Source organism: Aspergillus vadensis, assembly GCF_003184925.1.
Source record: "Aspergillus vadensis CBS 113365 unplaced genomic scaffold BO88scaffold_33, whole genome shotgun sequence".
NCBI classification, from domain to species: Eukaryota; Fungi; Ascomycota; class Eurotiomycetes; order Eurotiales; family Aspergillaceae; genus Aspergillus; species Aspergillus vadensis.
The window spans coordinates 69,484-97,386 of NW_020292071.1; the positions used below are offsets into that span (position 1 = coordinate 69,484).

General features: G+C 51.2%; 7 protein-coding genes and 1 non-coding gene across 8 annotated transcripts; 4 read left to right on the forward strand and 4 right to left on the reverse strand.

Moving 5' to 3' along the window:
- Positions 1-8,412: 8,412 nt before the first annotated feature.
- Positions 8,413-14,210, reverse strand: swr1 (putative SNF2 family helicase/ATPase (Swr1)). Its single transcript, XM_025707778.1, has one exon. The coding sequence runs from the start codon at positions 14,014-14,016 to the stop codon at positions 8,878-8,880; it is 5,139 nt and encodes a 1,712-aa protein (XP_025557839.1). The 5' UTR covers positions 14,017-14,210; the 3' UTR covers positions 8,413-8,877.
- Positions 14,211-14,628: 418 nt separating this feature from the next.
- On the forward strand, positions 14,629-15,699 carry BO88DRAFT_408714 (uncharacterized protein; the record flags this gene model as incomplete). The annotated part of the gene is made up of 3 exons (XM_025707779.1): positions 14,629-14,751; positions 14,824-15,135; positions 15,198-15,699. 3 exons carry the CDS (start codon positions 14,629-14,631, stop codon positions 15,225-15,227), a joined length of 465 nt encoding a protein of 154 aa, XP_025557840.1. The 3' UTR covers positions 15,228-15,699.
- Positions 15,700-16,093: 394 nt separating this feature from the next.
- Positions 16,094-20,763, forward strand: BO88DRAFT_187022 (C2 domain protein). The gene is made up of 5 exons (XM_025701792.1): positions 16,094-18,124; positions 18,180-18,365; positions 18,424-18,892; positions 18,945-19,529; positions 19,588-20,763. The coding sequence occupies exons 1-5, from the start codon at positions 16,188-16,190 to the stop codon at positions 20,479-20,481; spliced, it is 4,071 nt and encodes a 1,356-aa protein (XP_025557841.1). The 5' UTR covers positions 16,094-16,187; the 3' UTR covers positions 20,482-20,763.
- A 166-nt stretch (positions 20,764-20,929) lies between these two features.
- Positions 20,930-21,709, reverse strand: BO88DRAFT_375116 (YjgF-like protein; the record flags this gene model as incomplete). The annotated part of the gene is made up of 4 exons (XM_025704326.1): positions 20,930-21,076; positions 21,205-21,378; positions 21,477-21,490; positions 21,664-21,709. The coding sequence occupies 4 exons, from the start codon at positions 21,707-21,709 to the stop codon at positions 20,930-20,932; spliced, it is 381 nt and encodes a 126-aa protein (XP_025557842.1).
- Positions 21,710-22,003: 294 nt separating this feature from the next.
- BO88DRAFT_408716 (uncharacterized protein) lies at positions 22,004-24,296 on the reverse strand. Its single transcript, XM_025707780.1, has 2 exons — positions 23,836-24,296; positions 22,004-23,633 (listed from the first exon to the last, which is right to left on the reverse strand). Exons 1-2 carry the CDS (start codon positions 23,956-23,958, stop codon positions 22,224-22,226), a joined length of 1,533 nt encoding a protein of 510 aa, XP_025557843.1. The 5' UTR covers positions 23,959-24,296; the 3' UTR covers positions 22,004-22,223.
- Positions 24,297-24,460: 164 nt separating this feature from the next.
- Positions 24,461-24,875, forward strand: BO88DRAFT_408717 (uncharacterized protein). Its single transcript, XM_025707781.1, has one exon. The coding sequence runs from the start codon at positions 24,485-24,487 to the stop codon at positions 24,701-24,703; it is 219 nt and encodes a 72-aa protein (XP_025557844.1). The 5' UTR covers positions 24,461-24,484; the 3' UTR covers positions 24,704-24,875.
- A 166-nt stretch (positions 24,876-25,041) lies between these two features.
- Positions 25,042-25,114, forward strand: BO88DRAFT_t255. Its single transcript has one exon. It is a non-coding gene; the product is annotated as a tRNA-Lys (tRNA).
- Positions 25,115-25,591: 477 nt separating this feature from the next.
- On the reverse strand, positions 25,592-26,268 carry BO88DRAFT_187052 (uncharacterized protein). Its single transcript, XM_025701793.1, has one exon. The coding sequence runs from the start codon at positions 26,042-26,044 to the stop codon at positions 25,667-25,669; it is 378 nt and encodes a 125-aa protein (XP_025557845.1). The 5' UTR covers positions 26,045-26,268; the 3' UTR covers positions 25,592-25,666.
- Positions 26,269-27,903: the final 1,635 nt, after the last annotated feature.

A 27,903-nucleotide genomic window follows, 5' to 3' on the forward strand; every position in this document is an offset into this window, starting at 1 on the left:
CGCGTGCAATTCACGCCAGCCATTGCCGTCGAGGACGATGGCAAATGAATGGAAGGGGGAAATACCCCGGAGGCGAGACAATTGGCTCTTCTTTGCGTCGAAAAGAGGAAGAAAAGTAAGGATCACCTATCAGGCTCTCTAACCACCGGCACTGGCTATGGCACGCGCTGGCCTGGTTAGTACCATTCGATCACATAACTTCTATCTTCCTTTCCTATTCTTTCTCTATCTCACTTATCCGATAACCCGTGGTAGGCAGTCATGGATCAGGTACCCAAAACCATCGTTGGAGAGCGCCCCCATCGCTGCCTTCTTCTTATCGATGTGGTCACAATATTACAGTATCAATACTTCTTAATTTCACACTGCGGAAGAATGAAATAAGAAATGAGATCATGATAATAATAATAATAATAAAAATAATGGAACCTGATGGATCATCTTTCTCCAAGGTAGACTAAATCAGCACCTAGTAGTTAATCGCGGGATATCTTGTCAGTCAGTTCATGTCACCTGCTTGCTTCCTTTTGCTCTCTTTCTCTTTATGTCTTCCTGCTGCAATTGGGTCCTTTGGCCCCTCCTTTCTGCCCCGTCTTGCTCCGCAACACATTGTTCTCATTGGGCTGCTTGGTTGTCATCCCGTCAATAGTGCCAGTTGACTTATACATCCTTCACTAAACTACTACTACGACTAAGTCAGCTTTTCCGTTCTCCCTTGCTCCATGTCAAACTGACGGCTCCTTCAATCGCCTCCCCCTGGCACTTTGCTTTTTCCTTTTTCACACTTCGCTCTGCAATTTTTTAATTAATTTACTAGAATTATTACTTTTCTAATTTATTTCTATTTCTACTTTTTTTTTAAAAAAAATTCTTCTTACTTTTAGCCTGTTGCGCGTATCTCTATTTGCCCCTCAACTCGATTAGAACTCAGATCGATCTAGTCTTAAAAATTGCACAATGGAGGTACTCCCAATTTGGCATTGATGGTCCGATCAAACAAACCCAATCTCCTGCTGGGATCAAGAAGAAAGGAGGGGTGAGGAGGGGGAAAAACCGCTGAAGGAGGGAAATTAACGGATACTGAGATCATGGATGGGTGACGCCCACGTTCCCAAACACCCAACAAACACAAATCCAGACCGCGGGGACAGTAGGCACCTCGTTCGCCATCGCGGGCGATCTCTCTGGTAGTAGTTAGTTGTTAGTTAGTTAGTTAGTCCTTTCGTCCTAAGTCACTCCTGGCCTTACCGTACCTAGTGCGCCGTACTTTAGTGCGCGACTTAGTGGCCCTAAAGGAGGATCTCTCCTTCCGATCAGGAGTCTAAACTGGGTCGAGAACTTGGCGCATCTGTCGAACTGCCTTTTTCGGAAAGCAGGTGACTGTGAAGGAGGCAACGGATTCGGAGAAGAAAATCAAATTCACCTTGCCCACTAACTAAATATACACTGGCTTAGATAACAGCCTAAGAGGAGGTAGTGCTGTATCTACTACTACACTTTACCTACCGGAGAGGATGTCGCAGATAGAACTAAAGTAGTGCGGGCGGAATAGATGTAGATGAGATCCGGCACAGGCCAGGATCCTTAGTTGCTTACCTAGTACCTTGCTACAATCCCTACTACACCTGTAGGTGCAGATGCATCGGGAATTGACAAAAGAACTACGAGGGGCGAGCTGCAATGCCATGCAATGCCATGCGCAGTGATGCGACATTTGGTACCTTGGTTCAGCACGAGCTGATTGGTATCTTCTCCGATCGCGCCGCTGATGAAACTTAGGGGATCCAGCTGATGGTGGTTACTTACTGTCTGTCAATGATCGGTCCTTTTGACTCATTGGATCGGAAATTCCCTCGATCAATTCGAACCACCCCAAGGGTTGTTGTAGCCAGTGCAGTCAGTGGTGGTGGTTTATGCCTCAAGAGACTATCAATTCATCCCACATGAGGTACATCATTGTATCTTGTATCTTAGATGTAAATACTGCCCCTTCAATGACAATTTCCGGGGGCGTTGATTGGTAAATTTCAACTAATTCTTGTAACTCATTATAATACTCGTCAAATTGGGGTACCCGCCAGCTAGGTCTACTATCGATTATCTGTCTCTCATGAAGTCATTGTTTCTTTTTCTTCTTTTCTTTAACCTTTCGTTATCGTCAATTAGTTCGCTGGTATGTTATCTCTCGTCTACTTACGTTTTGCAGCAAATGCCATCTTCCGGACGTTACCGAGGGTGTTGTATCTCCGTGGGATGCCGCGGGCATGTTGGCCGAATCCAATTTTGACAGGTTCCCTTCAAGTTCTGGGTTGGGTCAAGTCGTTAACTGGAGCCCGACAAAGCAGGAGGGGGTGCTGTCTGTGGCCACTCGTCTCGGTTTTCCCCCTCACCCGTTCTTTGTCAAACTATGGTCCATCGCCGCAGATGGGGCGAGTCCGGTCACGGGAAGTAAGTAAATCGGCCGCAGAATGTTTCTCCTCAGCCGCAGAGCAAACCAGCAAGCAGAAAAGTACTCCCAACAGGAGGCAACATCGGCTGAAACTCTCAGCATGGTCATGCTTTTCCTGCATCTTCCGTTCGATGCGACAATTCTTTGCTGGGTTACGTGCCAGTATCTTTCTTCTTTCTTCTTTCTTCTACTAAACTGTTCGGGAGGAGCTGAAAGTCCAGAAGCAATTATCTGCGTGCATACATGGCTGGCCGCATCGATCTCGGCAGTCACCAATGCATAGTCGAGATTTGCTGCAGCTGGAAGATGCTAAGTATGAACCTACACACGGACCAAAGTACATACCCAGGGGGGCGATGATAATCTTACAGCTGGGTCGAGCCCTCGCCCACTGCTGCAGCAAAAAAGAATTGTACATGCGTCTCTTCCGACACGAGCTGTGACTAAGTCATTGAAGAAGATGATAACTATGTAGTAACTTTGCATTTCGGTAAATATGCCGCTTTCTTCCTAGTATCACCCGCCAGACCCTGTGTGTAGATCAAAATTATCTGACGGCGCTTAACCCGGATGATCAAAACCTGACCAGGTAAGAGCAGGTGAAAGGCTCAAACAGACTCTAGCCGTTAAAAACTCTCTTTCTTCTTAATACTATTTCAAAGATGTCATTCATAGCTTCGAGTATCGGCTCGCGTTTCCAGACCGAGGAAAGGGAGGTAAAGGGCCTCGGATAAAAGGCCGATTTCCAGCGGATTTCCACTAACACTGGAAGGGAAATCGCGCCTAGGCAGCACTGGCCAGTGCAAATTTCCCCCCGTTCACGCGCTATCGACGATTGTACTGAACTGCGGCCAGTGCCAGCAGTGCCAGGAGATGTAGGGGGAAATAGTGTGCAGACTAATGCCACCTAGTTCCTGACGGAAGTGGAGTGCGCAATCTGTCCCGCCAGCAGCATCCTCCTCCTCCACTACCACTACCACTATTCTACCGCTACTATCGTCATCATCACTTTGATCTCACCAACTAATCTATCCCATGCCCCCTCCGAGTCTCAGGAAGGTAAAGAATAAACTAACATTGCCCCTCAAGACGCCTCTCGCGGTCGACTTGTCTCAATCCGATCAGCAGATCGCACGCTCAAATTGATCTGGGGAGGCAGAAGGGGGGGGCGGGCAAATCCATCTTTTCCCAGAGTGGATCTGCCACTGATCTTCCCGAGGCCCCTCCCCTCGATGGATTGTGGCCGTCTTGTCTTGCCCGCCCGGATTTCACCTCTCGGACCGGCCCAATCCAAAGCTGCAAAACACACCTCTGAAGAAGGCAACCTCCTTCTGCGCAACCAGGTTCACCTGCGTTTTGGATACAAATCCCAGTATGAGGGGTTTAACCAGCTCAACCGTTCACTAGGCTTTTCTCTCGTGCGCGGATTCTGCGGTCTTCTTCCCTTTTATTAAATGCCGATAAGGTTGCGTCCTACAGAATTCTGATACATCACCTCGGGGATTGCCTGATGCGTAGCTCTGCTGCAACCACCTGGGACGGTGTGGCACCTTGACAAGCGATCAAGACGAAGCCCTCCCGCTACAATGCGTTCCTAATTGATTACAGCGAGCGACTGGTCACATTGCCACCCTCGTGCGAAGGACGCACTCCACAAGCGAGCACTGACCTTCGGTTGCTGGTTTGTCTACCGTAAAGTTCCTCTGCACTCTGCAGGTGTTTAATCTCGGGTCTTCAGGGCGTGCGAACAGGAGATGGCCGATTTCAGAAAAAGAAGAAGAGGACGACGACGACGAAGAAGAAGAAGAAGAAGAAAAGTGGACTACTGCATCTCGTCGGCCGCCCCGTCAAGCATCGATAGGCCCGTCTAGTCGCTTTGTACAGACGGGAAAGCAGACTGCGAGCCTTCGGAACGGATGATTTTCACGCACCCGTCACCGTGGCTGGCTAGGGTGGAGGCCAAGGAGGCGTGGGTGCACCACTCAGGCATCTGGGTCCGGAGTAATTACAAAGAAAAAGAAAGAAAGAAAAAAAAAGAAAAAGAATGACAAGCTAGCAGGTAGAATGTGCCCCTGCGTCTATCGTTGCAAGGGTGTGTACCTGCGTCTAAAGGTCATTCGCCCACCGGATGGCAGATCCGCTGTTCCCTGCAACAGGATAGATACTACGAGACTAGTAGTACTCCGTAGACACCGCCAATGCAACTAAATGTACGTAAGTACTAACTATGAAGTAAGCCAAGTTGGCACTTGTATGGAGTTTCTTTGCGGTGAAGCCGACAACTATACTGTACTCAGCCCCAATGGAGTGCATGGCGGGCATCTATGCGACAGATAGAGGCTATAGATAGTACAGGTAAGTCTACAATAGATTAATTGCAGTGGACTTGTGTGTGAATCACTGAATACGGGGGGGGTTGGGGTTGGGGTGTGAAGCAGGCTGTGAACTCCGTCTGTTATGGTTAGATTGCTTGGTTCTTATTTTTATCTCGCATCCCTGTCTTAATCAAGTCTTAACATGGACGCTAAGCATAGGAAACTGATTCCACCTAGTCTACCTCTCCGATTCCAAGGGATTGAGGAAAGCATAATCTGCAGTTACTCTCTCTATCTCCAAGTATGAGGACAGCGGTTGCTTTCCAACTCATGTTCCTCCCACAAGTCCCTCGGCTTTTCTCCAGCACGAATCGAGCAGGTCATCTACTTCTCCCCACCAACAAATGGCGACCGTGCACACAATAATCATGGATGTTCTGACTGGCGGGCATGCGCTTATGTTGAGATCCGAAATCCAAGGTTTCCGAAACCTTCTTCGAGGCCTTAAGGGGAATTCTTTGGGTTTTCGGTGGCTATACTACTTTCGTTGGACTCCTCCGAGCCTGTTGGTCAGTCAGTGTTGGTCCGTTGGTCTGTTGGTCTGTCTCAAACGGCCAGAGTCACTTTTGCTCCTGACCAGCTGCCAGTATACCCCTTTAGGGGAATGGTCGTTTCACCATCGCCAGGGTGAAGATCCCAAGAGCTATCTCAATGGTCCCCAGTGTCCTACGGTCGGATCCGCACGTGGACGGGTCCTGAGCCTAAAGGTTGTTATCAAACAATCGACGTTGATCTCATGCAAGGTGTAGTCATTGTTGTTACATCCATATTACTTTACTCTCTTAACCATCTCAACTATCCCTAATCCCGATCGATAACAGGTGTTCCTCGGAATGACGACCGTCCCTCACTGGAGAAAGCCCGGGGTGAGCAAATCAGCAAGCTGCGTTCATCGGAAGCTGAATACTACTATCGGAAGCTGATAGGCGCCGAAGAAACTCCGGGTAATCCAATCCTTCTCTCAGCCCATCCCGGCCAGAACCCCTCGATAGGGAATCCAGACGTTTGAAGCTGGCGAAGATCATGATGTAGGTGGATGGTACGTGGAAATGAACTGGCAACACGATCGCCCGCTAGGGAGTCACATGGCCTCTTCTCGCCTTGCGGTCGCAGAGTAGATGCACTCTGCGTCCCGTGCTGTCACTCCTACTCCGGCTCATCTCAACTTCGACTCGGTCTGGGCTTCCGATGGGTGCTAGTACTGGACTTTCATTTCCTCGTCCCCAGTCGAAGACCCGCCTTGCAGATCATAGCATAATAACAGGGAATAGTCCGTTCACTTCCCTAGTTAGTCCTGGCCCATCGTGCTATCGAGTGTCTGATTCAGTTTAGGAGTGAACCGGACTATCTCCTCCAAGCTACTGCTAACGATCCTAATACTAAAGTAGTTCGATTGGTTAAGCTCGACTCTAGGAATTTCAAATCACCGTCAGCGAGCAATCACCACTCGCCATTTCCCTTCAGCCCCAACGGTTCTCCCCACACCCACACAGACTAATGCAGCTCGAGGATCATTTTCCGCGGAGCTAGTATCCCTCCGGATAACCATGGAGCAATCTTTTCCTGAACCGTTCTCTTGAGGCCGCCAGGTCCAGCAACTGTACCGAGATGAGGGGGAGATTCGCAGAGGCAGCAGCTTAAACTCAGCAACTCTCCGAATCAGTATACATCTCCGTCGTGGGGAGAATTTAGACTTTCGTCCGAAAATCGCCAAACGGGCGTTTTCCCGTTTTCGGAAGTACGCTGGGGCTTCATAGCTCAACTGACATTATCGTGATTTGTCCATGCCCACGAGGAAACTCAAAATCGTGGGCAGCCTTACATCGGCCACATCGCTCACCCAAGGGCTTCTGAAGTCCGGTCTGGTAGCGGATCAGCCAGCCATTCACTCCCTTCGACGGCTTCTCCCATCTCCAGGTTGCTGATCAGTGGGGATTCTCTATCAGGAGCTGGTCAGGTGAAGGGGTTGAACGAATCGTTGGCCGTATGAGTCTGCGTGCCTTGTCCTCCCAGGGTTCAATCCGAGCTCGTGGCGTATGTTGGAGACAGCCGTTGTACCGGGCGTGCATCTGGTACGACTCCAATTGCTTTCAATCCTCGGTTCGGGAGAATCTTGGGTCGATCAAGGCCTTCTCGTTGGTCAACCGATCAAAAAACCACGCTGCGTCATCGGAGGCCTGCTGCCGATTGAGTTCACGTGGATGCGCATGTATTTCTTCACGGATTATTCAGTCGCTCGGCAGTACGGTAGCCCCTAAATCCCGGAATCAACGGCGTTCCATGGTACGCACCTCCCTCTATCTGAACTTTCTAAGATGGGGAAGTATCCAAAGGTCTGGGGGTATAGGCAATCCAGTTCGGAACTCAGGGCAAGTACGCACGAGGCGACTTGGCCGAGACGAGCATTATCTCCGCTGATTCTCTCCTCTGCACACCAGTTCGCAGTCCTGACCACAGAGGGTTAGTCTATTGACCAGCACGAATCATATGGAGCCAGTTTCCATCTTATAGTCTGCATGCTAAGATAGTAATGCAGGCGGGACCACTTTTTCTCTTGCCTAATCAGACATAGCAGCCGTTCACATTGGCCCTGAGTTGCATAGGTTTCAGAAATAGACTTCAGGTACTGGGTACATACATGTGGATCTAAACTCTAACTACCTTAGGCTGACCTCTCGCCTTCCTTCTACTCCTCCTCACTGTTTGTATTATTCCACAAGCCCTCGAAGGAATCTGGATCGAGGTGGTGCCGACGACTTTCCTCTCAGAGTTTGTTCCACCCTCCTATCGGCAAATTAATATACATGTCTGAAACCATCACTCCACCCTCACTCATACCAGCACTGCTTCTATCCGCGGAGTTCCAAACATGCACATCCTCACTCGTGGGACTTGATTGTTGGTCCAGCCATATGCAAGAAGGGTGTGATGTGACACAGCCAGCGGAGACGAGTGTCAAGAGTCTAGCCTCCCCCTCCCAAAACCACATGGTGAGAGACACCTGCTAGCATCCCTTTCTGTACGAGACTAGCCCTGCCTTAACCAAAACCCATGTGGCAGGCAGAGAGAGAGAGAGAGAGAGAGAGAGAGAGGGAAAAATATGCAGGGGTTGTCACAGATGTCCGTGTTTCATAATAAACCCTCTCAGCTACCCACTCGACGCCCGTCATTCTCGTTATTCGGAAATGTCAACAAGTTGGGCAATAGACCCTGACATTGGAAACACTCGCGGCTGTAGCCCAGAAGACTGGACCAGTCGAAAGTGGTCCCTTTTGCAGATTAACGTGTTTGGGACAAGCTCAACATGGTCATGACTGTGACGCACGGGTTCTCTGAACTGGAGCGAGGACGAATGAACATGAGTCAATTTCTTTTTTCTTTCACTCTACTCAACTAATCAGCGTAGGCTACAAAGTCACCCTAGGGCCTTCCTTATACTATTCTTATCCCATCTAGTTATGTCATAATCTCGTGGCAGCATATGGGTGCGATATCGGAGCCGAGAGTACCATTGCCATTGTAAACTGGTTTACCAATCATAATCAAGTCCATATGGAATGTCGGGGGTGTCTATCAATAGGTGGGAGAAGGGATGGGGATAATGAGAGAGAATATTAGCATATACAAAGTATTCATCTTGGGTCTTCCTGGGAAATAAGATAGGTAGAACGGTGATTTTATCGTCTCCAGACACACACTCTCAAAGCAAAACGCCCGCTAATCATTACTCGAATGATTTTTCCATCACCTTGTACTATCGAGATGTAAGAGGGAAAAGAAAATTGGAGGGAGGAAAAGAAAAGTAAATAAGGTAGTAATTCCAATGCGTGCACTGGACATATAGGAAGAGAATTAAACCCAAGGGCAAGGAAATATATAAAGAAGAGAGATTTTAAGCAGGGGAAAATATCATCATGCGAATACAATTACATAGAGACGTCGACCAGTCCTGATCGATCGTCCATTCGTTAGCCTCTCAATACATTCATTCCACCGATTCAATCCATTGCAATCGCGTGCCGCATGAATTCTGTCTTGTTCCATTTATTCATATCAACGACGCCTTTTACGGAGCCGATGCTCCTTGCCTTTCTTTGACTTCTTCTTGCTCTTATCTGCCGGTAAGACAAGTGGTTCGTCCTTCATATTCCATTCCATGAACCGTAATAGGTAATTATCGATATGGCCAGGTTGGATCTCGACGTCTACAGGTTCGTCAACCGCATGCACCTGCGGGGAGGTGAGCAATTGCGGACCGGGAGTAGTGCCCGCTGTTGTTGATTCATCGGGCCCCGTCGTGGGCCCCGTCGCCAGTGGTGTGCCGGCCTGGGTTTGGCCAGGTGTGCGGTCGTCGAAGTCGCCGTCGTCCGCGTGCTCCAATTCCTTTTGGGCATTCTTGGCGGCATCAATGTCTTCTTTGTCTTCGGCTTGTTCGAAGACTCGTGCACTGGCTGCGACACGATTCTCGAGGACCCGATCCATGGCTGCGCTGGCTTCGTCGTGGCCTTCGAGGACGTCTTCCGTGTCGATCATATCGCGGACGTCTAGTTTAGTGAAGTAGTCCGTTGTAAACTCTCCCTCTTGGATAACGACGTCGTCAAGCATGCGCTTCTGGTTAGCTTTGCGGAGGATGTTCGATTCGATGGTATATTCAGAAACGAATCGGTAGATGTGCACGTCGCGTGTTTGCCCGATACGGTGGCAACGATCTTGGCACTGCTTATCCATGGCGGGGTTCCAGTCCAGATCGTAGAATATGACGGTGTCAGCACCTGTGAGGTTGATACCTAGACCACCAGAACGACTGGACAGAATGAATGCGAGGATACGGTTGTCATTGTTGAACCGATCGGTAAGGATCTGACGCTGCTCAACCTTGGTAGTACCGTCTAGTCGGAGATATCGGTGTCCGTGAATGTTAAGGAACTGTTCCAAGATGTCGAGCATCTTGGTCATCTGGGTGAAGATCAAAGCCCGATGGCCACCCGCTTTGAGGTCCCGAAGCAATTTATCGAGCCTTTGCAACTTGCCGCAGTCGTACTGCAACAGTCTCTTGTCGGGGAATGCGATCGAAAGACGCATCTGTGCTTCGTGAAAAGGGTCGTATGACGGGAACCGTTCCTTCTTCGTGAGATACCTCGTCTCTATGGGAGTCAGTGCGGCCTTGGTGATACCAGTCGCCACAGCAGCAGGGGTGACGCAAGCGAATCTCTGGACATATCCGTCCATTGCCTGGGACCGTTCTTCAATGGACAAGACCATCGATGCCAGAACGGACGACTGGCTTGACAACCAGTCAGCTAAGGAGCGTTTCCGCAGCGGCCCGTTGGCGGTAGGCCGCTGCTTACTGTCGGCCGTGAGGAATTCGATAAGACTTGATCCGTAAACCGGGCGACGACCATGGCGCTTAGACTCAAAGTAGAGACATCTCTCCAGCTCTGCCATCCTCCTTTTCCTGGACTCATTCTCCAGCGCGTCTAGCGTAGACTGCACCGTGCTACCATCGAAGCTCATCTGCCAGTTGGTACGGTGATACTGGCGTTCCCTGAGCGTGTTGAAGGGACCATAAGCCATAAGACGGATACTGTCATCGGCCAACCGTCGAGAAATATCTTCTCGGGATATGGGCACTAGGTTGAGGAAATCAAGGTCAAGCTTGGTGAGCGGATGCTCATACAACAGTCGCCGACGGACGAGAAGATCTTTGATCTCGTATTCCGTGACCACAGAGCGAGACATGGCGAAAGACGTAGATATGGGCCGAGTTTCGAAGAGATCGGGATGATTGCAGACCTTCCGTAGTTGCATCAAACAGTTGATGATGGATAGGTAATTCCCCGACGCAAGCGTTTCCTTGGTCTGTGCGCGAGACATAAAACCATCATAGAGGAATCGTTGCCGCTTCGAGAGTCTGCAATAAACGACATGCTCGTACTTCGCCGGCATCTGCTTCTCCACATCTGCTTTGAGACGACGCAGAATATAGGGTCGGAGTACAGTGTGAAGCTTGGTGACCACTCGCTTCGCTTCATCATCCATTGTCTCTCTGCCATGCTCCAAGATCTGTTCCACGGGGCGTCGGAACCATTCCGAGAAGTTCCTGAGATCAGCGAAACCTTCAATTCCTTCTTCATCACCATCGGAGGGCATCAGGAAGAATAGCAACGACCATAGTTCAGTCAAGTTGTTTTGAAGCGGTGTGCCGGTTAGCAAGAGTCGGGCTCGTGTTCTGAAAGTGAGCAGTGCCTGCCACCTTTGCGAGCGGAAGTTCTTGATGTTGTGTGCTTCGTCAAGAATCATATAGTGCCAGCTTCGTCTTTTCAGCACTTGCTGATCCTGGAGGACTAGTTGATAAGAGGTGATCAACACATTCCAGCTAGTATCATCCATCCAGCCCTTTCGCTTCTGTCGACGCTCCTCCTGGTTTCCGTAATAGGTCATGATTTTGAATCCGGGGCACCACTTCTTAAACTCCATTTCCCAGTTGAGAATCACACTAGTAGGCACGACGACCAAGTGCGGCCCCCAAACCTCGTGCTCTACGGCTAAGTGCGCCAACAGCGCTATCGTTTGGATTGTTTTACCAAGACCCATTTCATCTGCCAGGATGCCATTGATGTGGTTTGTATACAGGCCAGCAAGCCAATCCAGGCCGAAATGTTGGTACTCCCGCAGAGTGCCTCGGAGAAGATGCGGCACCGGCGTCTTCAACCCAGGAGCAGGGGATTCGCTGGGCGGTGCGTGTTTCTCCGGTGTTTCGTACGAGGAGATGGATTCGGGCTCCGATGGTTTGGTGACAAGCGTGCCTGGTGATGCTTCACTTGAGGGCTCGCCGCTTTGGTAGGCTTCGTGGTGGGCGTGTTCATGCTCTTCAGGCGGGTTATTCTGAACCACCGCATCAGATGCGTCGGGCAGAACTGTGTCCTCGTTGTAACTGACATCTGTCATTTCAACATCAGGTGTCTTGTCCGCGGCGGGGGTAGGTGCGGGAGTAAATTCTGACGCAGAATCAACAGCAGACTTGGGCTCAGCATCGGCAGCTAGATGAACAGCGGAGTCGCGGGCAGAAGGGGACGCCGGAGCTGGTTCAGAGTCGCGCGCGGAAACGGCTTCCTCTTCATCTTGGAGCATCGACATTTCTAACGCCGGTCCGTTAGGCACAAGGGAGACTTCATCAGGATCTTCCGGTTCCTCTTCCTCCTCCTCCACATCCTCTCCAGCCGATGCTAGTTTGGTATCCAAGTCGTTGATAATGTTATCATCCCCACCATCAGCATCGCTCTGTGAACCGCCATAATTCGTTGCAATGTCTTTGGAAGAGAAGAAACCTAATAGCCCCGGACCATCACTCTCTGCGTCCGAGTCGACTTCATCAGATTCATCCTCATCGGTGTCGCCCATATCATCATCCATATCAGTGGACTCATCTTCACTGTCGTCCAGAAGCACGGGATTCACATCTTCAAGCTCGGGTTGCCCCTCTGCCGATGGGTCGACGGACGCAGTAGCACGGTCCACAGAACGATCAACGTCTGAGGTGTCACTCTCGTCGGAAAATGCTGTAGCATCAGAGACCACGGACTCGTGGTCAGAATCATTGTTGGTGTTGGGTAAATTAGCGTATTTTAACCGCAGTTCCTCTGCCGTCAAGCCTTCATCATCATCTACATTATTCTCATCTTCACTTTCTGAATCGGTCGACGACATATTGTCTTCATCTTCCGAACCGTCCGATAACTCATCCGAGTCCTCCTGCTCGGCATCACTGGTATCGGGCGCGTCACTCCCACCTTCGCCGAGAATCTCCATGCGTCTTTTCTCGAAAAGCATTGTGGATTGCTTGATAGCACGATCCAGAGCTTGCTGATCTTCAGCCTTCCGCTCCTCCTCCCAGCGTGCCAGGCGCATCTGGTCCACCTCCGCTCGCGCAAGGTCGAACATTTTCTGAAGATCCTTAGCCAGCTGTTTGCGCTTCCCACGCATCTCCTCCTGCTGTTCCCGGAGAATGTCCTCCGGATCCTTATTGCGCTTCCTCCACGCGTCTGCGCACCACTGAGCAAATAGCTTGGCAGTATTTCGATGACGCCTGTGTTCCTGGTCGAGAAGCTTCTTAAAGTACAGAGCGTGCGCGACTAAATGGTCTTGGTGGGAGTATTGCTGGGGCGGTTCCTCTTGTTGCTCCGGCAGATATGCAGAACAGACATCTGGACTCAACAGTCCGCCCGGTTCAGCTGCCACAGCTATTCGACGCCTCTTTAGAGCCTCCTCGAGTGCGTCAGCTGGTGTGAGCACGGATGGATCCCTTATTCGCCCGTCATCACTCTCTAGCCATTCCTTGAACGATCCATACTTCCGCGGAGCTAGAACGTGGCCTGGATGCTGAATACCGATGGGTGGTCTTTTAACCTTGATCCGTAGCCGTGGAGCCCGCTGGCCATATTCATCATCTTCATCTGCATTGTCATAGTCGGCATCACCGGTTTCCGCCATGGTCGTCGAAACGTTGTTCATAGAGGAGCGATGCGAGCGAGTGGAGCTAGCGGTGCCAATATTCGACGCTCGACGCGCCGTGCCGGAGCTATAAGATCGTGTTCGCGTGTGAGGTTGCTTGGGAGCTGGTGACTGAGAGATCTGGTGGCGCCTGCTGGCCGACCCTCTTGTGGTCGCGTTCCTTGGGGAACCATTGACTGCGGCGCTGCCACCAGCCAACCTCCCATTTGGCTCCGGCTGAGGCGGGGACATCGACAACGGAGACGACGCGACCCCCTTCGTAGCACCGGAGACATTCCGACCTATGACCTTATTCTGAGCGCCGCGCGTGCTCCTCTTCTCGGATGGACTTTGCAACTGGAGCGGGATCGCGTTAACGCGAGAGGATTTACGCCTCCCATCTTGGATGAATGATGTCGGACCATCGACGCCGGCCTTTTTCCACGGGGGGGATGCTGGACGGGAGGTTGAGCGACGAGCGGAGGAAGGACCGGCGAGCTTTCGCTTTTTGGAAGGAGGTTCTTCGAGCTGGTCAACTGCGGTCGTGTTACCGTCTTCTTCTTTCAGGTCGGCAGAGGTCGAATCCCGGCTCAGCGACTCGGTCGGAGGCTCAGACGCAGGCAGGTCGGTCGGAGGGCCCTCGAGGTTGGGGGTCACGCGTTCATCTTGATGGGAGATTCCGTTCGGGCTGCCGTTTTGCATGTCTTGTAACCACGGAGACAGGGGCCCTGTGCACAGCTGACCCCAGTTTTCCCAACGAGGACGCGGTCAAATGAGGCGAAAATGGCATCAACGGGTAGCGGTAAGTGAATCAGTATGCCACCAGAAATTTGGCATAGTTATCGGCACGAGGGCGTGACGGGTGGACGAAAAACCACGGGGATGGCAAGATTGCGTGGAGAGGTGGTTTTTTCATTCATACAGTGACGCTGCAAGTACGGGGGGGGAAGCCGTGTATGTAAGCAGTTGCTGCCATGAACCTCAGGACCCAATACCGAGCTGGACGGGAATTTCATTGGGTATTATTGAATATTTCTGGTACTGAAGGTTTACCGTACCGTCCATTGCTACCTTGTCGCCTCAGGCAGAACAAGCCTCTCCAGCCAATCACAATCCCCCAAATCCCGTCATCGAGTCGTTTGCACTTCATCCCATGGCCGTCTGAGCCTTCCGGTCACATCCCTTGACTTCACCTCCCCTCAATTCCCCCCCAATTCTCTACAGCAGGAAACAGTCAGTATTCCCGAGCCCTCCCTATCCCTCCCCTCTTCGGTTCTTCGCTGCATTGACCCTATTGCTAACCGCGATTGCCAGATGCTGTCCCAACGAATCTTGGCCCGCCGCCTGCCTCAGGTGGCCGCCCGCTACACCGTGCCTCGCGCCTCTTTCTCACAGGTCCGGAGTCTCAAAGCTGCGGAGGTGGACGATCCTTTGCAGGTAGGATGTGCACCAGGAACTCCAATTGCTTACTGCCTCGGTTGATTGACACCGCTCGGTTTCGGCCTACAGAACAACAACTACCAGAACCCTCCCCGTGTTAAGCGCGCCTTCAGAGACCCCTACGGCGATTGGTGGGACAAGCAGGAGAGACGGAACTTTGGCGAGCCCGTTCACGAGGAGAACGAAATTCTCGGTGTCTTCAGTCCCGAACAATATACCCACGTCACGGCTCGCAAAGGTCTCCTCCAGGTTGGAGCCTTCGTCGTAACCTTCCTCGGACTGTGCGGTGTCGTCAGCATGTTCTACCCCGACAAGCCCAGTGTTCCCAAGACTTATCCCGATGGCTTGGAGAAGGAGCTCGGTGGTCCGGGTGCTGCTCCGGTGCGTCAATGATCTATCCTATGGACCTTTAGCTCGGCTCTGTGCTAACGAATGAGATATAGGCCCGCAAGTCCGACGAGGCTAGCTGGTGATTTCGCTTTTCTCTGCACGGTGTGTAAATAAATACAATACGAGTTCTTTTTCTATCGGCGTCCATGGATATGGGTTATTCGAATTGGTGCTTGTGGGAAGGACTATCCCCGGCGATCAGATTCGCGGAATTATTCTCCGGGTTCCGATCCTATTGGCAATCTTTTGCGCCGCAATTTCACCTATGAAAGAAGTAGAATGTCGAGTACGAGTGCAATATACCAGCAAGAATCGCTACGACATGGGTGCAAGGGCTCGGATGGGCAATTGGGAGCGAGAACGAGTGAGGATACAGTGAGCGAAGAGAAGGGCATGGGAACGAATTTATATCAAGTGATGGCACTGCTACACCATGCTGCAACACGATCTTTCTGTAGCAGACGTCCGGTTCTCCAGTTGGCCAACGGGACGTAGATTAAGCGGTCAGGATCGCGAAAGTAGTTATAGCATGCCTACGGGTATGGAATGCAAGAGGTAGAAATGTCTGAATGACTCCCTGGGTGCATGTCTCAGATGGGTCAAATATTTCCTTTCTCTGGAACAGGGGTTCGGCGGTTGGCGATGGTGCGACTCAAACCCACGCCTACTACGTCAGTCGACTCGGGAGCTTTTTTCTGTTTCAGATGCCGCAGAGCCAGGCCAACCACCACCAACAACAACAACATCCACACCCACCCCTTTCTACCTGGTCTTTCTAGCCGCCAACATTCTCCAGGCCTTTCCACAACGCAGTCTGGACTCGCTCCCTCGGTTCTAGGAATTGAGATCACTTGACAAGACTCTCCTGCGTGGTATTTCCCTTTATTCTCCCCCAGCTGATGCTGGTGGTTTGATCGCGAGCGACTCCCTTCTTATCCATCCATGGTCCCGCCCGCCGCACCTTACTCCCCTCGCAATATCACCCCCGAAACTCAAAACACAGCAAGACTTGGATAGAACTCTGAGTTGCTAACTCCCCGCTCATGTCGACGGCATCTACTCATTCCCGAGGCGTTAACCGACGGATTAACAGCATTCAGAATGAATCCCGCCATTCGCGCAGTCTCTCAGGGTCCCGTAGGCGCCCCGTCAACTCCTCGACTGCCTACAACTACGCTCTCCGGGTAGCCTACCTCGCCCATCTCCTGCAGCCTCGCTCGCGTCGTGTACAGAATGTACCGGTCCCTCAGAAACCCAAGAGGGCCTCCACCTCGTTCCATGATCTGATGAGCGATTTCTCTCTGGTGCGGGACTCAAAAAGCACTCGCATCCCCCATGGATTCATCGCGGAGCTGGAGAAGAGGCTGACAGGTGTCCTGATCGGAAAAGAGAAGCGGAAGGAATATCAAGATACGCTGGTCGTGAGGACATTCGCTGCATTTCTCAATACTTTGAAGGACCAATCATTCAAAAAGCGCATGGAGAAGGACCGGCGGGCGGAAGACCTCGTCCTCATCTTCTACTCCAATGCCACCAAGGAACTGAGCAAAGGAAAGGATCCCGAAGATGACCACTGGAAGCTTATGGTAGACAGACACGTGGCGCTTTTCGTTCGCTTGTTTGCGCTCATCCTGAAGGATCACGACTGGGCTAAGGAGCGACCTGAACTGGCAAATCGGTTGTCGGTCTTGGAAAACAAACTACTCTCCCAGGATCAAGATCTTGTGCAGACCAACGGCTCTACTACTGTGGAAGTTGTTGCTCCCATAAGTCACGATGTCAAGGACATGCCACTTGTGCAGCATGTATCAAGGATTTTTGACGTGAACTTGAGCCAGGTTCAGGCAGACATAGATAAGAATAAAGGGACCTGGACCGGGAAGGCTGCCCTTCAAGACCTGAAAGCCTACCAGGCTCACCTAAACCTCAAGACTCGGAAAACATTGTCTCAGGAAGACTTCGAGAATGAGGATGCGTATGAAATCTGGAAGAAGAATGAAGGTCCTGATCTGTCTCAGATGATGCTTGCTATTGTGCAATCGAACCCGGAACTCGCCAAAAGCACCCCGGGGGGTGCGCTTCCACAATTTAACCCAAATGGTAGTGACCAGGATCCGGCGGGGGAACTGTCAAGGACGAACTCCGATAGGCCATCGTCGTATGTCATAGATCAGTCGCTGGATCTCAGCTCTCTATCTTTAGGTGATGACGGCGGTGAGCCTTCGGATGAGTCCGATACGTATACATACATACCTCAGGATCCTCGATCTATGTACAAGTTTATATTAGCTCAGACCCTGAGCCATGACCTGAAAGACCGCGATATTGAGGCAACACAGGCAACATCCGAGGTCCCTTCAATGAAGCTATTTTCCAAACAGTCGTCGGAATTCCTTAACGAGGTCTGTCTTCGGTGGCGGATTCCGAATTTCTCCAGGATAGTTTTGTTTCTGGATGTTGTCCGGTCCAAATTTGTGGATAACGAAATTGATCTCAATACACTCGATTCGGCTTTCACTTTCGTGAAAGAATCCCCTTCTGCAGAGGGCAGGAGGCGCAGTAGCTTTATCGCTTCTGTTCTTTATGAGAGGCACAGGTGGACAATTCATGACCTTCTTCTGATGCAGCAGATACTTTCCTCTCTTCACGAAGCTCTTCTGCGTGAATTGTATGATGTGATGATGGATTGCTATGAAGGAAAACCTCGGCCCATCGGTCCGGTGATGTACGTACTGGAGAACCATATTGAAATGGATCCCAACTACACCGAAGATTTGGAGGACATCGAGCGTTTCCGCTCATACGTGCAGGATGGGCTTGCACAGAAAGCAACCGAGAAGTATCAAGAGCTTCTGGGGCAGCTGATCCCAGTCCAGCCGGAATCCTGGGAGCTCGACCATGTTATCCAGCTCTGCGATGCCATCACTAAACTTGCGCAGAAGATCAAAAAACGTTACCGGAAGAATCCAGAGATTATGGGGTAAGCACACCTCCAAACCAGGCACATTGAATTCTGCTTGCTCACTGAAAACTAGGGTCAACCCGTATCTGATATTGCTTTCGAACGTCCTCCCAATATTCTCCGAGGATGCCCACGAGATGGTGGTCAGAATTATTGAGATGGAGAAAGTGAGAGGTGAGGAAACCAACATTGAAGATGGATTCGATTTGTATAAGCAACTAGCGGACGTGCGTCGTCTTTTCACGGAGGCACTTCCTGAGTAAGTTCACTCTACCAATGATCATTCTGCGGCGCATCGATGCTAACTGCGCGTGCAGTGTCCCCTTTCCGTTCCACGTTGAAGGCCTGATGGAGGAGTTCGTCTGGCGGTGGATTCGCTTGACCGATAAGAAGGTTGCAGACTGGGTTGAACAGGCAGTCAGACAAGACGCTTTTGCCGTTCGAGACGACGGAACGATGGACGTGGTTCCAGAGGAGAATCGACACAGTGTGTCTGTGATTGACATCTTCCGCTCCTTTAACCAGGTCGTAGAGCAGATGATCTCCCTTGAGTGGGACGATGATTTTCAATACGCCAAGTTTATGACGGCTCTGTCCAGGTCTATTGGGAGCGGAGTGGCAAGATATTGTGAATCCTTGGAACAGATGTTCGCTAAAGAGATGGATCGGCTTTCTCCCGATCAGGAGGCGGCTATGAATCAAACCGCTCAAGAGAGGATAATGCAGTTGGCCAAGGAAGCATGGACGAGCAAAGAAAAGATCGAACCTTTTCAGTTCTTTCCCGAGGTACGTTTGTTCATTGATGCATGACGTCTACCTGGCTAATGAGGAAATTCAGTCTCTGGTCAAGCTGAATAACGTCGAATATGCCCTGTCGCAGCTCGACAAGCTGGAAAACGAGGTGAATGTGGATGGCTGTGCAGAGGTTATCGCAAGACATGCTCAGCCTCAACTTCAGAAGATTCGCAAGTCTACGACATATGTTTTCACCGTCAAGGTGGTCGAAGCAGAAGACTTGAAGGCGTGCGACATGAACGGAGGAAGTGATCCCTACGTCGTGCTGGCGGACGAGTATCAGAAACGTATAGCCAAGACCCGCATTATTTATAACAATCTGAATCCACGATGGGACGATGCTGTTGACATCACCACGCAAGGCCCGGTCAACATTATCGCCACCATTTGGGATTGGGATGCAGTCGGAGACCATGACTATGTGGGTCGGACTTCTATCAAGCTCGATCCAGTCCACTTCAGCGACTTCCTACCAAGGGAATATTGGCTTGACTTGGATACGCAGGGCCGACTGCTACTTCGCGTGAGCATGGAGGGAGAACGCGACGATATCCAGTTCTATTTTGGCAAAGCGTTCCGGACGTTGAAGCGGACGGAGAGGGACATGACTCGCAAGATTACAGAAAAGGTAAGATAGCAAACTCGCCGCAGTACCTCTAAAGCTGTTGCTAACATCGACTTTGCAGCTTTCCGCATACATCAGTCACTGTCTATCGCGCCGGACGCTGAAATCATTGCTGTCGCGCGGACTCAGTATTTCAAGCGTATCTAACTTCCTCAACCGCAATCGAGCGCAATCCACCACCGCCACCCCGTCGAACGCAGACGTGGAAAATGCGCTGACTCCCCTCTTCGACTACTTTAATGATAACTTTGCTATTATGAACAAGACTCTCACGTCGGAAGCTATGAAGATGGTCATGGCACGTTTATGGAAGGAGGTGCTGGCTACGATCGAAAGCTTGCTTGTGCCTCCATTGTCCGACAAGCCCTCTCACCAGAAGCCCCTCACGATGCAAGAAGTGGATGTTGTCTCACGCTGGCTCGTGCTTCTGCTGAACTTCTTCCACGCCATTGACGAAGAAACGGGTGAAGCCAACGGCGTTTCCATCGATATCTTGAAATCACCCAAATACCACGAGATCCAGACCTTGAACTTCTTCTATTTTGAGCCTACTGAACAACTGATCCGCACTTCTGAGCGGATGGCATCTGCGACGATCTCTCGTCAGCAGGCCAACAAGAACCGGACCTCGGCGCCACCACATCTGGGTGCCGCAGGGTCTAGCAGCATGTTAGGTGTCCCCAGCGCACGTCGTGCCAAGAGTATCATGCTCTCGCGCAACCTCGGCACGATGAAGAAGATGAAGGAGGAGAAATGGCGCGAGGCGCAAGCCGAGCCGAATGACGATATGATCCTGCGAATCTTGCGGATGCGTCCCGAAGCTGCGGGCTATCTGCGTGATCGCAGTCGGCAGAAGGAGCGACTTGCGGCAGCCGCAGCTGCAGATGCCATTGTGAAGCAGAGTCTGATGGCAGGGGCTGGGGGAAGGATGACGGGGACGCTGGGGCGGCGATGAAGGTAGTATGACCGACATTCGTGGCGTTCTTCTATGTACTTGTTGACTTTTTTTCTCCCCTTTGCGATTCAGCATAACGCGGCATTGATTGGCCTTGTTTTCTCTTGCTTCTCTTTTTTTTTACTCTTTTGATATGGACGTGATGATTCCCAAATCTAGTTTGTTTGCACTTTAGGGAGCGTTGAGCCTACGGGTTGATCGTTGATTGGGAAGTTGCGTGGTCTTACAATAGCATAATCGTTTAATTCAGCAGCCATGACCGACTCATGACATCGTAGGCCAGGGTTGGAATAGATAGAGATCTTATCGACAATTTATCCATGGTAAGCAGGTAGATGAACCCGGGTCCGGCACGACATCCGAAGTCAGTAGCAACTTATACGTTATTAGTTTATTTTAATTCGATTCCATTCATATACACACAGCTATATAATAGAAAGAACCCACTCTAAGCAAGAGCAATGCACTCAATCTCAACAGGCACACCCTTAGGCAGCTGCTTGACAGCAAAGCAAGAGCGAGCCGGCTTGTGAGCAAAGAACTTGGCGTATTCCTGGTTCATCTCATTGAAGTCGGCCATATCAGCGAGGAGGACCTATACCGATACATCCCAAAACATTATTAGCCCAGCCCAATTACTCATTCATATATATCCATCCCCTCTTCGTTCCTTTCTTGGAGACGGGGTTGAGGGGAAAGGAAGAAAGGGTATATAATACGCACCGTAACCTTGAAGATCTTCTCCACGCTAGAGCCAGCCGCCTCGACAACGGCCTTGATGTTCTCGCAGCAGAGACGGGTCTTCTCGGTGACGGAACCCTCAATGAGGACGCCGTCCTTGGTGAGGGGGATTTGACCGGAGAGGAAGATCTGGCCGTTGACCTTGATGGCTTGGGACTTTTGATGGGGTTAGTGTTTGGTTATTGTTGACGTTGTGGTGGTATTGGTGGGGGGAGGAGGGGAAGGTATGGCGGCGGGGTTTGGATTTCTCTTACGTAGGGGCCGACGGCTATAGTTGGGTTCAATTGCTGTTAGCTTGAATTCTCTTGAGGATGGTCATGGTGGGGGTTATTTCTTAGAAGTCATCCTTTCTCTCTGGGAGCAAGAATACCAGGGGAAGTGAATGCCACTGCGTCTCAAGCAATGATATTGTAGTGGGGGAGAAGGGGAAGAAGCACTTACGCTGGGCGGCGCCAGCAGTGTGGACGATGTCAAGACCGGTGGACATGGTGACGAATTGGTATGGGATGCGAGATGGGAGACGAGAAATGGGGAGAGAAGAGTGAAGAGGGGAGGAGATGAGACGAGAGGAAGTACTGAGACGGGAGAAAAGAACTCGAGAGGTAGCGGAGAACATGAGGGGAAGTGGATGGGAAATGGAGAGATGCTAATTGAAGGTTCCCAGATGTTTCCGCGGAAAAGTCACCAATCCAGGCCCGCCCCGCCCGACATCGGTGGAGCTATGGCCGGTGAACTCTCGGATTCATCTACGTATATCTATTTATCTATCTACGTATTCAGGTGGAGCTGTACAATAAAATATTATTATCAGGCTAGTAATGACATAAGAGTCTGGATAGAATGGAAGCGCGGTAATCATAGTCCAAAGATGGAGGGTATGGTTGGTCATGAGCAGGCGGAAGTCATAGCATCGTGATACAGTATACAAGCAACAGGTGGGGATATCAATGCAAATGTGTATGCCAGAAACAATCAAATCATGTCATCCAGTCAGCCAACTTCTAGGCCAGCCCCTTCGCCCCCAGGTTGCTCAACTGCTGCATGAATGCAGTTGTCTGCTCTGCGGAAAACCCAAAGAAGACAGGCCCGTTGAACACAATGTTGGCTGCTGGTTTATTCGACGGGCTGGAGGGATCACCGGGTAGTTCGCCATTCTTCTTCTCAGCAGGTTCGTCTGCCTTATCCACTTTAACAGGCGTGGGAATGGTTTCCATCTTGGCTGGCGGTTTGTCACCGGAGGGCGCACCATGTCCGAAGGGACACCGGCCCTTCTTGGGTGCGTTAGCGGGAGGAGCCGGAGCCGTGTTACCAGGCGGCGGCATCGAGGACAGGTCTGGAGGCGCGGCATTGGAAAGCTTGCTGGTTACCGCATCGATTGAGGTTGCAACCGGTGCAGGCGGAGGGGATTGAGGGGGTGATGCGGTTGGAGGTAGAGGCGACACCGGAACAGGGATCCCCCAGGGCCGGCTTGGGGATTCGCCGACGCGGACTTCACGCAAGGGCCGGTCGAAATGGCCCTTTCTCTCTTCATCCTCTTGTTCGGCCGCTGCCTCTTCCTCCTGCTCTTCTTTGATGGGAGGATGCATGTCCGACTTCATGTCAACTTCCTGTGCCCATTTCTCCACCCTTTCCGCAGACGAGCTAGAGGGTGCCGTGCCATTTTGACTCGGCTCTGGTAGGAATGCTTTATGTTTGGCAGACAAGCCTTGGATCATATTGATAAGGCTACCGTACTTTGCATCCAGCTGCCGCATGGTCTGCCCGTCCCGCTGGTACCGTTGGACACAGATAGCATGGCTTCTAGGGATCTCATGCTTGTGCCTCTCAACATAGTCGGCAATCTCCTCCGGACTATGTTGGTCTAGATACCTTATGGGACAGCGAGAAACCGGGCAGCGAGTGGCCGAGGACCGCGTCGAAGGAGCGCGACTCGAGCGTCTATCACTCTGCTCGGCCTTGATGGGGTCTAGATCGGCATGTCCGCACGCATCCCCGTTCTGGTCCTTTAATGGACTGTGCGTCCCATTGGACACCCCATTTTCAGAGGTCTTATTGTTATGCTTCGCAAAAGGACAACGCAAACTTCCCTGCGTGCCCTTGGTAGTGAAGTCTTTTTCTAGGGGAGCAGGCACTCCGGCTCTCGTCGCCACAAGACAGGAGTCGAACTCCGAGAGCTGCCTGGACTCATGTGGTGGTATGATAGATTGGTAACATGTCAGCCCTTCCGTTATAGCGGTCAGGGCAAGATCTCCTACGTTTCCAGACTCGGCCAGCGCCTTTACTACGTCCGGAGGTTTAATGTTTGGTTTGGGATTGTGATCGTATTCGGCATAACGACCGAGCATCTTATCCGCGACGACTTTCGTATGACCGTCGACTCCACCTGGGAGCTTTCCTGCGAGTTTCAGATACTGATAACACATTAGCATATGCATTCAAATATAGATATGCGTAAAACAGTGCAAGTGTGTAAAGTCTCATCAGATAATACATGACTTAATCGGTCACCGCCGCAGATGCGACTCCTGATCTAGAGCTAATCGATTTTTCTCGTCCTTTGAGACAGCAAGGTAGGTGGGGAGGGGATGAAAATTAGACGGATGGGATATTTACCTCGTCGGAGGCATATTTCAGCCTTTGCTGCAGGCTCTTCTCCTTGCAGCTGAGTTGTTGGGTGGTGAGCAACAGAGCTTCGAAAGCTCTGGCCAGGGTTTCCAGCCGCTGGTCTTGCTGCATTTCTGCAGCGATGGGTGCAGGAGACATCATGAGTCAAGGTTAGGTGTTACAGTGTGATAGATATCTGTACATCAGATGGTCTGGCAGGGCACTTCTGCACTGAGCAGAAGTGCGCAATGAGAACATCAAAGGGCGAGTGAGCCAGAGGAGCAAAATAGCCTCAAGCCGAAATAAATAGGCGGAAAGCTAAGCGAGTTGGCCCGTGCTTTGCCACGTGATGTGTGCTGTTTTGGGAACAACCCAGATACCTCCGTATATGTACTGCGTGGTGACGGTTGATGCTGCAATGGATTTGGATGACTTGTCTGTGAGGATGTCGAGGGGCGAGTGTGTAGTTGATAGCCGTGAGTAATTCAGAATAACATAAGGTTGGGCAGATCAAGAACGGAAGAGATAGTGTGCTGGTGGTGTGACATCAGGCATGCATTTGGCGGGTCTCGCTCGCGGGCTGGCCCGATTGCAGGCATTGTCGGATGCAACTCGCTGTCTGTTCCAGTATCAATGGCACTAGTAGTCTTGGGCGATTATGAAGTTACTGTCGATTGGCTGGGAATCCTACCAAGAGTTGGCCGCTATCCGGTGCTTCAGTTGTGACATGCTCGTAAGTCGTGTGGCAATTGTAGTCTTGTTGGCTTTCATCTACTTTGGCTTGCAATCCTACTCAGGTATATCGCGAACCTGCGCTGGGTCTGCTGTTTGCACCAGGAGACCGGGTGGTAAATCATTTCCGGGCCATCATACTTGAGGCAGGGTGCGGCAGGACGTGTTGAATAATTGGCCTATTTCCACTAGAAGTACTACAGTTACTGAGTTACTACTATATATATCGTCATCCAAGGGGACATTCATATCCCATGGTCGTGCCCTAGGAGTACTATGTGCATCGTTTTTGATTTACTGGAATTCATAAGAGCTAGGAGACACGTCTCGATGAATGTGTAGTAGCGAAAGAGGGCAGCTTAGGCATTGCGATATCGAGGTTGAATTCGTTGGAAGGGAGTGAGTGACATTGATGAGAGGATGCTTCATATTGGTTTCCAAAGAATATAGAACCATACTGTGCGGCGGCATTCAACGAGCATAGCCCGGCTAGCTCAATCGGTAGAGCGTGAGACTCTTAATCTCAAGGCTGCGGGTTCGAGCCCCGCGTTGGGCTTTCCTTTTTGGTATTATTTTTGATACCCCCACCTTTTTTCTCCCTCTCCCTATCTTGATGCTCCTGTATCAGCCATCAACCAACACTGGCAGGTTCTAGGTTACCCACCACTGCCTCGATAGGTTCAAGATTATTCATATCCGTTGGCCATATATCTCTCACTACCCTTACGCCCCCCACCTACAGTACTGCTTTGGACCTCGGCCTGAAGCGCCCAGTGCACACATCGGTGATGCGGTGGGATGTCCTCATCGGGAATTCCGCACACCCTCGTCCCTACAGCTCTTCATGTTATTAAATATGCAGCATGTAATCCACTGCACTCTGGTGCAACGCACACGAGGATGTGCGAAACGCGACGATCTCGCTGTAGGGTGCAATTCTGGACCGCCTGTTGCGGCCCGGACTGGTCAGGAAACCCCGACCACAAGACGACCAGCCATCCGTGCGTACATGGCGTGTCTGCGCCATGCATTAGTAGCATGCATAATGCTGCCGCACCTTTGGCTGCAGAGTACCTACCCGCCGTCCACCTACGTAAATGACTGCCTCTCACGTAGCTCCCGGGAAGGAGGGCGTAAAATAGGTGCACCATCCGGGGTTCCGGTACATATTCCTGGATGGTGACAGTACAACTACTGTATTATTGTCATACCACAGAAGTCTTCCAGAAGTTCTAGAAGATACACGCTGAGGAACGATGATTTTGCGCTGCGGGATGGAAAAGAGACCATGGGGCATGATGCTCTCCAAGACCAATATCGACGCAGCAATTGCACAGCACACATGCACCAGAGTTTCCGGACTTCCTCGGATATGTGATTGGGATAAGCCTGGTGGAGTCCAATTGATGGTACCTGGATTGGCAAGGAACGTGCGCGTTGGGTCGTATCGGTCGTTGAGACGGGTCGAGGTGCCGTGTGAGCGCATAATTAGCTTCAAATTGACCTCATAATTTGTTTATCGGTTGAGACCAATCGCCGAGCTATCTTAGTTGCCTATGGTAGTAGATACACTAGCTTGCATATAGTCCGAAATTGAAGTAGGTATGGCGAAGCCTCTGCCCACGCCTTCCAAGTTAACGCGGCGAAATATCAGGGACAGGTCCGGCCGCCAGTTGCATCTCCCCCGCGAGACGGGCCAGTGACAGCAACCTTGTCGCCTACCAAGAGACACCGATTTATACGGCAGCCACGGAATTTAGTCGCAATGAGATCAGAGGCAGCTCATTAGCATGGAACTAATTCGGATCTGTTGGGCGAAGCATTAAAGCGTGTGCTAGGATGCCGTTATAACCGCTGCACTTCGAAAAATGGAACCTCGACAGATATTGGTCTAGGTAACTCCCGAACCCTGGGCCATAGGGCGCTGTGAGCTAATGGGGCTAGTATACCACCGGGGTGATGCGCCGGAAACGCCGCAACATCCAGCCAGCCTGCAAGCAACGGGCTCCTCGAACTCGAGCTTCTTTAGCAGCCCTCGCCTACCAAGCAGGAAACCCGCACACCTAGCTAGGACATGTGGGAGGGACCTCAGCGTGCGTAGGCAGACGCGGCTGGCATGGAGAACCTATTCCAACAATAAAGCGCGATTCCGTAGCAGGCTGATTGTCAGCCACCAGGGCTTCGTCACTAAGACAAGGCCGGGGTTATTTAATAAGCCAAAACAACTCAAGGAAATTGGCCACAGACAGCACCCAATGATCAAGCCATGTACCCCGAAGAGAACGCTCGTGCAGGCAGCATGCCACAAACGCGAGTGTATGGGAAAGATAAGTGAAATATAGAACAATGAAGGGAAACGAAGAAGGGAATTGCGCCGATCAGATTTGTGGCATACTTGTCACCTAAGGTGATGCAGAGTTGATAGGTAGCGGGCCCGACTGAAACATGCTCAAAGGGAGGCCGATGAGAGGACTAGACTAGATAAGTATGAAGGTAGCCTATCCCAAAACAACCACCGATAATTGCAAGACCATTGGCGAGATGGTGATGCTGCAGGTCCAAGTTGTCACCGGCGGCGGTCCTAATTAACCGGCGATCCGGTAATTTACGAGCCTTGAGGGGGGAAGGGGATGGCGGGCCAGCCCATCCCAAGTTCGATAGTTGGAGACTATCCTGGATGAATCCTCTAGCGCGTCCGTCGAGCCAGCAAATCGCCGGGCTTATCGTCTAGCGTGAGCGACCACAGCGGTGTGGCCAACCGGTTCTTGATCGTTCCCGAGCTCCATTTGGATGGCCCAGTATTTTCACGTGTGGCCTGGACGGGGTCTAGAAGCCGGTGCTTCGATCGATGGTGGTTGTGGCTGTGAATGCTGATGGCCTCTCAGACCAGAGGAAACCTGGGCTGCCACTGTCACACCACGGGTGAGGACGTAATGAAGCGCATTATTTATAGAATGGGATTGCGAACCGCGGGGACGATCAGGCGGTGGTGAATAATGTACGTAGTATTGCCCGTGCCGGGGAAAAAGCAGAAATGCTATCCGCTCGGCTTAAGAATGGAGTCAGTCCAGCACAGCATGACGATCCCCGGCGGTGATTAACTCCACCGATAGACAATGGTCGGTACAGAACAGTCAGGCCCTGTCTAGTGGATTGTTTCAGGAACCTCGTAGGTGCCTTACTACTACCCACCTGGGCAGGGAAAAGAGGTACAAGTGGCAGTAATCAGCCATTTACACCGTAAGTCGCTGCAGCAGAAAAGAATGGTAGGGTAACAAGGTAATGAATTAGTAGCATGTTGTATTGAGTAGATAGTATCAGGTCGAGGTCCCAGCGCAGTTGACT

What these genes read in the sequence shown, in the direction of transcription:
- BO88DRAFT_187022 (XM_025701792.1), top strand. Translation starts at nt 16,188, where the DNA reads ATGTCGACGGCATCTACTCATTCCCGAGGCGTTAACCGACGGATTAAC. An exon ending in AAGAATCCAGAGATTATGGG is followed by an intron (nt 18,125 to 18,179) that starts GTAAGCACACCT and finishes ACTGAAAACTAG; the next exon opens with GGTCAACCCGTATCTGATAT. An exon ending in CTCGCAAGATTACAGAAAAG is followed by an intron (nt 19,530 to 19,587) that starts GTAAGATAGCAA and finishes TCGACTTTGCAG; the next exon opens with CTTTCCGCATACATCAGTCA.
- BO88DRAFT_187052 (XM_025701793.1), bottom strand. Translation starts at nt 26,044, where the DNA reads ATGCGCTCACACGGCACCTCGACCCGTCTCAACGACCGATACGACCCA.
- BO88DRAFT_408717 (XM_025707781.1), top strand. Translation starts at nt 24,485, where the DNA reads ATGAAGTTACTGTCGATTGGCTGGGAATCCTACCAAGAGTTGGCCGCT.
- BO88DRAFT_408716 (XM_025707780.1), bottom strand. Translation starts at nt 23,958, where the DNA reads ATGCAGCAAGACCAGCGGCTGGAAACCCTGGCCAGAGCTTTCGAAGCT. An exon ending in TGAAATATGCCTCCGACGAG is followed by an intron (nt 23,634 to 23,835) that starts GTAAATATCCCA and finishes ATGTGTTATCAG; the next exon opens with TATCTGAAACTCGCAGGAAA.
- swr1 (XM_025707778.1), bottom strand. Translation starts at nt 14,016, where the DNA reads ATGCAAAACGGCAGCCCGAACGGAATCTCCCATCAAGATGAACGCGTG.